General features: G+C 36.1%; 1 protein-coding gene across 1 annotated transcript; it reads right to left on the bottom strand.

Moving 5' to 3' along the window:
• Positions 1 to 233: 233 nt before the first annotated feature.
• On the bottom strand, positions 234 to 11,177 carry LOC134660843 (pre-rRNA-processing protein TSR2 homolog). Its single transcript, XM_063516689.1, has 4 exons — positions 10,994 to 11,177; positions 10,778 to 10,913; positions 1,695 to 1,834; positions 234 to 504 (listed from the first exon to the last, which is right to left on the bottom strand). Exons 1-4 carry the CDS (start codon positions 11,096 to 11,098, stop codon positions 331 to 333), a joined length of 555 nt encoding a protein of 184 aa, XP_063372759.1. The 5' UTR covers positions 11,099 to 11,177; the 3' UTR covers positions 234 to 330.
• Positions 11,178 to 13,535: the final 2,358 nt, after the last annotated feature.

Below are 13,535 nucleotides of genomic sequence, written 5' to 3'. Positions count from 1 at the left end.
ACAGTCTCTAGGTTTAGTAGTGGTTCACTACCTAAGTTATACTATTACCTACTTGTATATTAGTATACGGTGGAGCTAAAAAATTGAATTTATAAATCCTATTTGATGTCTAAGTAGCCAAGTAGCCAGTACATGAGCTACTTCAATACCAAATTATTCCGTCTTTTTTATTTTCGGAGTAAAGACTGAAATACCTACCTTTGTGTCCGCGGGTTTTATAGCCCCACCATTACTTACCTACACTAAATAAGAATAAATTAATTTAATTTCTACAGAAGACTAGCCATTGTTTTATATTATTCAAACTTAAAATCCAAGATAGTTTCCCGCCTACTTTCTTTTTCTTCTGGTTCTCACTACAGTCCGAACTGGCTCTTTCTCTTTATCCATTGATTCAGGTTCGGTGTTATAGTTTAATGACGATCCTTTGCCATTCAATGGTTTGCTTGAAAGGTAATCTTCATCGCTGCTGCTAGTAGTGTCATCATCCGGATTGCCGTGGCTCTATAAAAAGTAAAGTCTTTTGTCAAATATTTCACGTAATTGAGACGATTGTAATTATCCTTATTTAACTGAGGCTTTTTGTTTTATGGTCTAGTCTTCGGTCTATGGTACTTAACATTGTCTCTATTTGATATAGGTGACGTTATTTACTATTTTTATTTAGGGAGTTTATCATTTGTGTCATGAATGAACATACCTAATTATATTCATATATTTGTTAAATTGAAATATTGTTTAGAGCTACCAAGTCATAATAACTGGCAAGTATGATAAGGTATGGTTGTAGAAAACAATTATTCGTGTAATTTTCGCGTCCGATAAAATCAAGATGCCAAACTTCCATAGTACTTAAACCTTTTCACATGTGATAAAAACTATCTAATATCTGTATCATCAGATCATCACTATCATCTATATATGTAAATTATACTATCCTCATGGCAAATTTCATCCAAATCGGTCCAGCAGTTTAAGCGTGAATAGGTAACAGACTGACAGGCAGCGTTACGTTACTTTGGAATTTATTGCATGATAGTAGGGGATGAGATATACATATAATCATGTAAGGTTGTTCAATTTTACGTTAGTAATAAATTTAGGTGACCATATAATTTGATTTTTTGATTTAAATTCATGTGACATACAAGTATGATTAATGAAAAGATAATGGATCGCGGAATAAAATCTATGAATAAATAGTTAAACAATAATTTAGTACAGAGGTTATACTATACTTGGTCAACCAGATCTTGACAGTAGAAAAAGGCGGCAAATTTGAAAAATGTAGGCGCGAAGGGATATCGTCCCATAGAAAATTTGAATTTCGCGCCTTTTTTTACTGACAAGATTTGGTTGACCAGCTATAGATAAGTTTTGCAATAGACAAATATGAAACAAACAGTTGACCTATCATTTATACTCTTTAAAACTACTATATTTCCATAGACAATGTTTTGCGGGAAAACATTTATAGCTGGTCAAGCAGATCTTGTAAGTAAAAAAAGGCACGTAATTCAAATTTTCTACAGGACGATATCCCTTCGTACCTACATTTTTCAAATTTTCCGCCTTTTTCTACTGACAAGATCTGCTTGACCAGCTATATGTACGTTCTTTTTAACCCCTCCCCTCCCCTTGCACAATTAATGGACAACCATTACAATACTTAGTTATAATGAACCTTTTCTCACCTGTGGTGGAATAGATTTACTACAAGCTGGCTGATTTAGCCACTTTCGACAGGCAGGCATAGCAGCAACTCTTGCTTGCAGTTCCTCTTGTCTACCCTCTTTGAGCATTGCCAGGTATTGCAGGAGTAATGTCGCGACTTCTGTAATTATAGTATCAAGTTCTTCTATTACAAAGCTAAGTTTACAATGGAAATATGATTAGCCACTTTTTAATCTACCTGATGCCTAAACCCGCGCAGCAAGAAGATGTTACAATTCCTCGCCAGTCTGCCTGTGACCACGAACGTAACGTCACGTTCGAAACGTCAGGCCATATATATAAACGTAAGTCTTACGCGATTAAGTTCCGTGTTAGTTATAAAAGTATGAGTACCATGTTAGTTATATCAGTATATCTTTTATTTGTATGGCAATCTGGATTCCCCAAGTGGGATCCAAATTTGCAGATCATTGGTTATCATTTGTTTATTTATACATACTTTTCCTACTCTAGCATTGTAATCTGTCAGTTAAACTACAGTAAAACCCGCTTAATACGATCACGTTTAAAACGATTTCCCGCATAATACGCCAATTTACGCCGGTCCCTGCAACTTGAGGCCTTTTTTCATAAATTTTTTCACGGTTAATACGACTCGCGTCCCGCTTAATACGCCATCTAAAATTATATATTACTTATCCGTCCCGTTACGCACCATTTGCACGTTTGTGTTTTTGACATAACCGTCGTATTGTTATGCAATAAGTCGTTAGGCAAAATTTTTAATGTGTTTATTACCAACCTCAGGTTTTTTGTTTCGTCTAATATCTTTTGACCGAGTTTTATCTAAAGACCGAGAAAGGTAGAAAGATATGGAGGAGGCCTATACCCGACAGGGGTCCTTAATATAGTAAAATAAACAACAATATTATTAGAAAACTTATATTATGCAAACTCATCATCATCATCATCATCATCCTGGCGTCAATCCCAGCTGTGCCCCCGCGCGGGGCGCGAGGACCCAGGGTCCGCCTTCCGACTCCTTCATGTTATATTATGCAAACTATTTAAGGAAAAATAAAAGGCTTAAATAAAAAGAAAAAAAAAAAAATCTTTTGTCGGGTCCTTATCGGCGTGAGAATGCGATGCCATCTGCTTGACCGTTATGCACCACGGAGTGCAAGCTATCGCTCCTAAATTTATTTGCAGTCAGTTACTCCACGACTTTCTAGTTGAGCCTATCGTTAGTGTTCCTAGATTATTTAACCGCGTGTGAACTTATAAATACCTGTCTACACTTAGATTTTATTCGCTCATTATCACCGTTATCCTCCTGACACCTGGCGTCCTTCACAAAGTGCTAAATAAATCGTACTCTAAAGGCCGACCATTTTTGAACTTCTTATATCGACAATGGACCGACCTACAGGTATTTAGCCTCAATTCCCGAGTGTTTGTTTTTTCCCGCTAAAAAATTATTTATCACGTGATTGCTCGCAGCCAATGAAATTTAAGCAATGGCGATAGTTTGTCCTTGAAGTTCGATAGAGATATCCTACCTATTGGCCGCCATTTTTGTAACGCGTGTTCAGGAGTTTTGAACAATGGCGGCACGTGGCCGACGCAGTAAGTAAAACTTAAAATATTTTTGTTAAATTCACTTGTTTTAATGTAGGGTTGTTATAGAATAGCAAATTAGTAAACATTTTTTTGAAATTACGAACTTTTGTGTGGTAATAAAGAATAATAAAGTAAATAAATCGTCGTAAAAATATTAAACCTATAGAAAGGCACATCGTTCGTAGTTTATGTTTTAAGTTTGTGAAATTGATCTTACGTAAATCACTTTCGGTACTTATACCTAAAGTAGTGAATATATTATTTTCAGCGTTACGAGACCGCGATATTACAGAACTTCTTAATAACTCCGAATTGGAAGATTCGAGTGAAGATGAAGATTTCACTGAGGAGGTACACGCTTTCATAAATGACTCTCGATCTTCAGCTGAGGAAGACTTGAGCGACAGCGACAGTTACGACAGCGATGATGGCAATGTACCAAGAGGTCGAGGTCGTTCTCGTAGCCTCGGTAGAGCTACTGGTCGTCGAGGTCGGGGCAGACGACGTTCTGGATGTCGGGTTCGTACACGTGGTGGCACTCGCAGTCAAGGTCCAAGTCGGCCACAAGATGTTGCTTCATGGAAACGAGATAAGTTCGACGTTGATTTGCCAGGTTTGTCCTCACCAGCTTACTATCCATCAAACATCAACGAGTATGTGGAAGAATACCTGGATGATTATTTAATTACAAACATATTTTATTTAATGAAAATGTTAATTATAGTAAGGCACTTGCAATTACATTGCTCTTGTTCGCAATTAAAGATTTCAGCTAGATACCACTTAGAGATGTTAAGTTTTTGACTGACTATATTCATAAAAATAAAAAATATGATTGTTTATACTTAATGTGTAACATTACATTAAATTTTCTTAAAATGTTAAATAATTTGTTTCATTTTATACACGTAACCTACTTATGCCTTAATGACCTAAAGTCCTTTATAAAGGACAAAAAATACCAAAACAAAAATATGCTCAATGTCTTAATCCAATAATATTAAAACGCCTTTGTTTTAGTGAAAACTCGGGAAACACATTAGTTTAGGTTTTATTCAACATGCGAGGTCTCGGACTTTCCAACAGAAATAGTTTAATGCCTTGTAAAGTACATTCGGTCATAGTGACACGTTATTTCAGTTAAATGCTCGGTGTCAGGAGGTTATTATAGTTTTTTTTGTTCACGTTTAATACGATTTCCCGTTTAAGACGCTTTTTTGGCTAGGTCCCCTCAGAATCGTCTTAAGCGGGTTCTACTGTACTTATATTGAAAAGCCCCTTTAGTATATACAAAATGTTTCGCTTATGTATTGCCTTACAGCTGGCAGAAGCTTTGTGACCCCCCAAGCTCACAACCACAGCTTGAAAAATACTGCTGTACAGCCTGTACATAATCATGTATCCAGATTTTTATACAACTTTATGCCACAATTTTTTTATAGGAGGTATAGAATGTGAATTCTGCCACCATTTAAATATGAAAATTATGTTATTTCCAGGGGTCGGACAAAAAGTGCCGATGACGTAAAAATGACGTAATCTTGCACACAGGTGATGTTTGAGTTTGTATTTAAACTTCCGTGTGACATGTAGTAACAAAGTAGTATTAATGAAGTAACAAAATAATCGTAAATAAATCCATGGAATTGATAATACAGGTGGTAGGGTGATGTAGTGAATAAAATAAATTTCTTCGTTGGTATATCTTGATTACAGCAAGAGCAGTATACGTGTTTGTCACGTACCTCCAAAAACGGAAAATTGCCACAATATTCGAGTACAGATGACATTTTAGAGCGTTTTCTTATACATTAGTAAATATACATTTTAGCTAAATATAATCGTGAAGATACAATAGCTAAACAATAACGAAGTCAATTTATTGTTCATCTGATTGACAATGTGTCAGTCAAAAATGTACTTACTCATTTCAAGTGGCGATATCGTTTAAGGGGACGGTATATGACGTTTTCGATTTAGAGCTCACTTTGTGCAATCAATTTGTTCAAGAAATGTTTAATAACTGCATTAAATTATACGTAAATTTGTTCACGAAGAAGCCGTGTACCGGCTCTTTACGGCATAATATTTTTTATTTGCTGTAATTCTCTACAAATCGACACTAAAAGTATCCAAAAATCAAAATATGGAGTTCCGTTTGAGCAACACGCATTACAGTTTTGCCTTTAACAGTAATTGAGTTGTTGTGTGATTTTGAAAGCTAAATAACTAAACTAGCAAATTATTATCTACTTATATTTTTACTCACAAATACAACACAGAAATTCAATCCCAAATGTAAACTTTCGTACAATTTCCATACATTGACGACATCACTCAAAATTCTTCTTCGAGTCAGATGGCCGCTGGCCTTGGATCGAAGAAGACGTGTACATCGTCGTAGCTCGTTTTTGACATTATTTAGACATTTCATCATATACGCATACGAAAATGTATACCAGTAGATAAATTGTATTTCAAAAAATAGGGTAAATAAATTTATTTAAAATTTGATTTGTTGTTATTTACAGGTCGTAACGATCGAAAACAGCAGTAAACTATCCTAAAACAATACGATTACAATTGAATTTAAGTAACTTGTTCCTTCAAAACCCGCTTAAAATGAAAAAAGTTTAAAGACTCGTTTTACTGATTGGGATTGATTTTCATTATGCTGGTATCAATTTTGCGTCATTAAAAAAAAGTATATGACTTCTGTACGTCAATGACATTTGATGTCAATTGTAATCTTGTATTTACGTTAGAGAATATTATATATTCATTTAAATATTAGGTACTTACCTATTAATACGAAGCGTAATTCGTTTAATACCTGAAAGTCTTAGTGTCTACACCTACTTTGTTGCCGTTCGTTCCGTCTATATGTGTGCGATTACGTGCTGTTCTCAATAATCAAGAAACAAGCCATAATCTTCAAGAATAAAATAACAGCAAGACCAGCATTTAGTACTAACTAGTTTTTGCGGATTTGGAGACAAGAGATGAAGCTTACAGGCTAATACCGCTGCGGTCTGGTTATTGTTATGTGTATATATCGAGTATTATATAAATTTACTATAAAATAACAATGTTTTATTTCAATGACATTATGTGCGTAGGTATGTATGTTTCGGTGATTATAAGAATTTTGTCCACACAATAATTGTGCAAAGCAGAGACTGCATCATGCTTTCTTTACGGTATAAGCGGTATGGTACCGTTATTATTTATCAATACCGGTTCGTTTTGAAGGTAAAACTATACCGGTTGAAATACAAAGTACGGTACCGGTATAAAATTACAGCAGGGACAACCATTTTTATAGGTGTACAGTCAGCTGCAGAGAAAAGGTACGACCAGATAGATGCAGGGGTGGTACCTTTTCTCTGCAGCTAGCTGTACCTAAACCATCATTGACCGAGCGTTGGCGAAGGTCTCCGTTTCAACTTGGGCAAAAATGCTTTCGTATGTCCGAATTCTTCTCCTTTGCATATCACATTTCTCAACTGATTCTCGTGAAAATTCGGTAGTCCGATATAATTATTCGGTTTCTTTTTTTTTTGAAGAATTTAAAATAGGCAGAAATTGTCATAAAGGACTTACGCGCCAGTAGGGTCTGTGACACTTAAGACCACTGCGATTATTAGGTACTTACTGGCCCCTATTTCACCACGACCACGGTGACAGGTGCGACAGTTGTCGACATCACTGTTGCTGACGTCACAGGCCTCCATAGGCTACGGTAACCGCTTACCATCGGACGGGCGATGTGCTTGTTTGCCACCAACATTTTAATAAATAAATAAACTCCATTATATTGCCACTAAAAAATTCTTATTTTGCGAAGCTAATGACAATTGTCACAAGAAACACGGCAACTGTATCGAAATTGCGACACAGAACTCATTTCCTGTCAAGACTTACCGAAAATTCTTTGAAAAATCTTGTGACAATTGTCACAAGATTTTTTCGCGAGAGAAATGTCTGTTTTATCCGATATAATAAAGTTTTTTTTTTTAAATAATAGGTACAATGACGGTGGCAAACACGAATACGGCCCGCCCGATGGTAAGCGGTAACTGTATTATTAAATTGTACAACGGGACTTAATCGCGTATCTAAGTTTTAAGATTTACCTCCGACGTTTCGAGGACGGCGTTGTCCCCGTGGTCTCGGAGAAGACTGGCTTAAGTTGACATCAGCATCTTCTAACCGCGCGAGTTTTTCGAACTACCCGCACTTGGTCTTGTTTATCCGCTTGAACGTTTTGCGGTTCCGTTGTACAATTTAATAATGTGTAAAAATCGTGAAAGTTTAAATCAGTGTTAGCGGTAACTGTAGTCCATGGATGCCTATGGCGTCAATAACAGTGATGTTTTTGTCGTACCTGTCACCGTGGTGAAATAGGGGCCAGATTACGCCGCGCCGCGTGGAACGTGAGGTGCATTGGGGTAAATGCATACCATTCACTCAAGGAAAATAATCTCCCTTATAAGATCACTCGTGTGTCTGCCATTTTGTTAAAGCCAATTTTCACCGTAACTACTGGACTAGTTCAATTGAAATTTAGTACACATATGTCAAGTAAGGAAGTAGTAAGTCGGTGATCCGAAGATGAGTAACGTAAATAAATGAACTTTTAACTTTGCGGCGATTTTTGGTATCATGTGACATATCAGATATAATACATAATTATAAGTAGGTGAGCAAAAATGTACCATAACCTAACTCAGAATTGTATCACATAAATACATATACAATAATCTTTAATAGAAAAAAACCGACTTCTCTAACTACTAGCCTAACCCACTTAACGGCGCTTATACTTTATTTGGTAATATGTACCTATACATTTTATGGTAATCATAGTGTTTTTTTAGTTTAAGTATCATAGTGGTTTTCCGGATCAAGATCCGGGTCCGGGTCCGGATCCGAGTCCGGCTCCGAGTCCGAGTACAGGTCCGAGTCCGAAGTCCGGGGCCCAGTCCAAGTCAAAATCGAAATTCAAAATCACTAAACGTGTAGGTACTATGCGTCGTTGAAGAGTTCTGTTCTGATCATCATCAGCAGTTCCACTTCATCAAATCCCACAGTTTTTAATGTAAATGCTTGATTTTCTGATGAAAATATATAAAATTCTATACATATGCCTTTAAAATTTGAGGAGTTCCCTCGATTCCTCATGGATCCCATCATCAGAACCGGGTTTTGACAAAAACGGGACCAATCTGTATGCATATACATACAATCAAAAAAAAATTTTCAAAATCGGTCCAGTAATGACGGAGATATGGAGTAACAAACATAAAAAAAAAAAAAATAATAATAATAAAAAATAAAAAAACAACCGAATTAATAACCTCCTCCTTTTAGATTTGGAAGTCGGTTAAAAAATAGTTCAACGCCAAAAGATTAATGGAAGACCTATGTCCTATAATAGGTGAGTTGGTCTTAAACAAAAAATATGCAATAAAAATGTGTAACTGTGGAACCCATAGTGAATCCTACTCGTACATGATCGGTTTTTATATTATGTACCTATAAGATATTTTCTACTTTATACTTTATAAGTGTACCTACATAATATTTACTTATAAGCAGTTGTCACGTAAAATATTTGTAGATTTTTTTGGAAGTATGTGTCACATCATCATCATCTTCCTCGCGTTGTCCCGGCATTTTGACACGGCTCATGGGAGCCTGGGGTCCGCTTGGTAATTAATCCCATAAATTGGCGTGGGCACTAATTTTTATGAAAGCGACTGCCATCTGACCTTCCAACCCATAGGGGGTAAACTAGGCTCTTATTGGGATTAGTCCGGTTTTCTCACGATGTTTTCCTTCACCGAAAAGCGACTGGTAAATATCAAATGATATTTCGTACATAAGTTCCGAAAAACTCATTGGTACGAGCCGGAATTGCAATTCGCACGCTCTTACCGCTAGGCCTCCAGCGATTTTTTTGAAGTATGTATAGCACAAAAAAAAAGACATTTAAGGTAGGTAATTAAAATACGGTATAAACATTATTGGAGAAGACTTGGAGGAAGTGTCATAGGGATCTACATTCGATGCGTGGAAAACAAGTTCTTTTGTCTAATTATAATCCATCGGCAATCACGCGAGCGCATAAAACGAAAATCATTTTTTTTTCACTCCCTAAAACTCCCTTAACCTAATAACAGTAAAACAAAAAATAAAATATAGAGGGTTACCAACCAGCCAAAGAATTATAAGTAGATATATGCACTTATCCCAACGCACCTCACGTTCTACTCTGCACGGGGTTCATTGCCGCTCCTACCGCCGTAAGTAACTATCAACACCTACATTATCAAGGCTACGATCGAAGATAATCGCTTCAGCACTGAAATAATACCGGTGGAATACCGGTATAATATTTTTTATTTTAATTGTATTAATTTAATAGTGAAACAAAAGGCGAATATACCACATAAAAGTAAATCGGTAAAGATATTAGGGGTACATTAGTCAACACTGTTTCCATATATTTTCAAATTTTATTTTGTCCGCCTTAATTAAATTTTGCACCCTGCCGGAACTTTATTTATTTAAATTCTCATTTAATTGATTTTGAGCCTTATGAAAAGTCGTATAGAGTAGTAAATAAAATTTTACATCTGACTTAATGACATCTGGTTTTATTCGGTTTAACTTTAGAAAACGCGTATCTCGACAAAGCCATAATGTAGAAAATTGTCAACAACCAAATGAATTATTAGAATTTAAATACGTCACGTGTGACATGAACAGACAAGGAAAGCAAGATTAAATGTATTGTTTCTCTTTCTTCTTTCAATGGAACGCTTTTCCTAAAAGGAGGCCACTAAACTCAAAACGCTATGTTAAAAAAAAACTTGATGGGTCAGTGACCTGTCCCAGTAAAGTGAGGTGGTGTGCGTGAAGTGCGCTTGTGTGTGAAATGGGGTAAATTGACAGAATCTGAAAATTTACCCACCTCTACCGTCACCTTAATAAAGAGGTTGATAAATGATAAGTGATAATTGTTTATGAAAATCAAAAATACTATTTGAAATCATCCTATAAGTGGTTTGACGTCATCCGCACTTTATGTCCGACCCCTGGTTATTTCACTATGGTAGAAATCATATTATATGCACCTGTACGTGTCTAGGCATGATCCTACATGTCTATCTATTGGCTCCTCTACACGATGCATTTATGCGTTAGAGGGAGCAAGTGATATTGCTATCTCATTCTACCGCATGGCTGCATCCCTTGGAGTGGCCAGCGCTGGCCCATCGTGTAGAGGAGCCATATGTGATCTGATCTGCTTCAACAAAAATAAATAAAATCCACATTCTAAGGCCTCTCATTATGTTCCAGTTGCATAAACTACTATATTGCTCTGTACTTGCATTTTAGTAACAAGTTAGTTTAGTTCAAGAAGTCCAAGACAAGTATAGATGAATGAAACATTACAAATAAACTCAAGTGCTACCTTTGGGTGAATTATCATGACAGACAGTTTCGAACTCTTCGTCCATCAAGTCTTCCAACACTTCAGTAACATTTTCAATATCTACTATGTTTTCGACGCAGTACCGGGCGACATAAACTGACATGAGTTGGGCAGTCTGAAATAGAGAAGTCATAAACATTAATTCAATATTTTTTTCCAAAAATGATGTATAAATCACGTAATCAATTAAAAAACCTTTTCACCACCCGGTGCACCCATGCCCTGTTCTACTGCCAACTGTAATGCTGTCCAATTGTTCAATACGAGATCTACAAGTGGTTTAAACTGGTCATACAACATATTAGAAAAATTTAATAAGATTCATATAATAATAAATATTTTTATTAGAATGTATCTTATACTGTATTGTATTTTATTAATATAAACAAAATATAATAATAATAGAGAGATAAGACATCAATAACATGTATGTGAATGTGACTGACAGTAGTGACAGTGACACTGACGTCACTGACCATTCAGTGACAGTCTGAAAGTCGTAACACACTATCGCACTGCACCGCGACCTTTATACGTGAGAGCGAAAAAGAGATCTGGGGGCACGGGAGTGCCCCCGCCAAGTCGAGCTATCTATTTCTCGCTCTTACTTATGGGCGGGACATGGACGCGACCATAGATTAGTATATGTTATAGCTAGTCAACCAAATCTTGTCAGTAAAAAAAGGCGCGAAATTCAAATTTTCTATGGGACGATATCCCTTCGCGCCTACATTTTTCAAATTTGCCGCCTTTTTCTACTGTCGAGATCTGGTTGACCAAGTATATTACTGTAATAGATAAGAAACTCTCGGACATTTCACGTTCAAGTCTCTGCTAGTGCTGCCCCTAGCGGACCTGCTCTCAACTAATGAGACTGTATATACAGTAACACGCAAACATGTACACACAGATACGCACACATACATATACCTGTGGGCTCTTTACTTACAGGTAGAATCTGTGCGGAAAGAGAAGAGTCGTGGAATGTATGGGGCCATACATTCTACGACTCCTCTCTTTCCGCACAGCCTCTAACAATTTTATTATTGGAACTGATTTATGTAGTAATCTTTGTCGACCGTTGCATTTTCACAGGAAACTGACAAACCAAAGAAAGTCTGCAGCGCTAGATTAAAAGTAGTTTTTAAAAATCGGTATGCGACAACACCACAGAAAATGGATTAAATAGTCTTGATACTTGTGAAATTTCTACCATATTTACCGTCTATGAAAAAATTAAGCTGTGTGCACAGCTTAATTTTTATGGTAAAATAAATTTCATTCCAACAATAGATGTCACTATTAATATGTAGACATATACTAATATTGATAAATAATATTGGGAGAATGTGACATTTGGCTTCATCAAAATTAATAAGCTTTTGTAATATCCGCGACGGCGGTAAATAGGTACAGAGGGCCTACCGCGAACACCGAAGTTCTCAATATGCGAGCATCTTTCTCTTTTACTCCCATTAAGGCGTAATTAGATTGACAGAGAAATTGCCCGCAATTTGCGAACTAAAGTTTTCGGAAAAACGAAATAAACCATTAAAACAATAAACATATATTAAAAATTAATTTTAGCTTTAACTAGTAGGTACCCATGCCGTGAGCATAAGCATGGAGGTTGTGGGTTCGAGCTCAAAACCCGGCTAGTACCAATGAGTTTCTCGAAATGTTAGAGGAAGTTCATAAGTATGCCTATACCTATTAGGTGTGTTCAATTTGCTGTGAAACCTTTGTCTAAACCAATATTATATTATCTATCTTAATACTTCACCATATGTACCTACATATGGTGAAGTATTAAGATGTTTCATTCCACTTACCCGTCATCAACTCCAAATTTTGTAAACATTGTCGTTTTTTAGCTTGAATCGCCTCGTGCTGACTTTTTACAAGTGTAAAATTATTCGTCATGCGGAAAAGTAACTTCCGCACGCCGGTTTTGTAAGGTTTCACCATGTTTATTCCGTTCATCACAAAACACAATGAATATTTAAACGATTTTGACAAACACATACCATAGTGCATGACGTTTACTGACTGCTTATAGTCCGTCAACCAAATCTTGTCAGTAGCAATGTAAAGCAAACTAAAGTAGGGCAACACTCAAAGAGCAGTATTGCGCTAAGAAAAGCAGCAATGTACATCGAACCAACAGTTTTTTTTTCCGCTGAGCGCGCCCTGCGTACGTCAATTTAAATTGTCACTCGCGGTTTATTGAAAAAAATTGAAACATGGACGGACAATTTAAAAGCGATGTTAAAACAATGTTAATCAAAATGATGAACAAATTTGAAGATATCAAAAACAACTGCTTATATTCTCTTTGTTCCCTATCTATGTCTTCTAAGTTTACTAAAATAAAATCATATCAAAATGCAGATAATTAGATAGTGCATATATTTGTTATTTACAATATAATATGCCACTTGTTAATGTAAATTAGTGTACTGTTCTGGATGAATATGACATACCTGTGTAATTTTTTTGATTGGTATATATTGTACAATATACATATTAAAAATAAAACAACTGATATTTGGGTGTTTATTTAATTTAAAGGTAAATAAGATAAGGGTCACTTTTCGACTTGGTTGCGTTGTACACGTACATAAACCGCCATAGGTAAGTATTGTCTGAAAAGATACTACCTACTACGAACGCCTTATATTGGGCAAGATTTAATCCTGCAACAAACATGTATGGATTAGGTAGATATTGCGAAAGA

Source organism: Cydia amplana, chromosome Z, assembly GCF_948474715.1.
Source record: "Cydia amplana chromosome Z, ilCydAmpl1.1, whole genome shotgun sequence".
Classification (NCBI taxonomy): Eukaryota; Metazoa; Arthropoda; class Insecta; order Lepidoptera; family Tortricidae; genus Cydia; species Cydia amplana.
The sequence above is the reverse complement of the archived record's forward strand: the minus strand, read 5'-3'. Positions and strand labels throughout refer to the sequence as shown.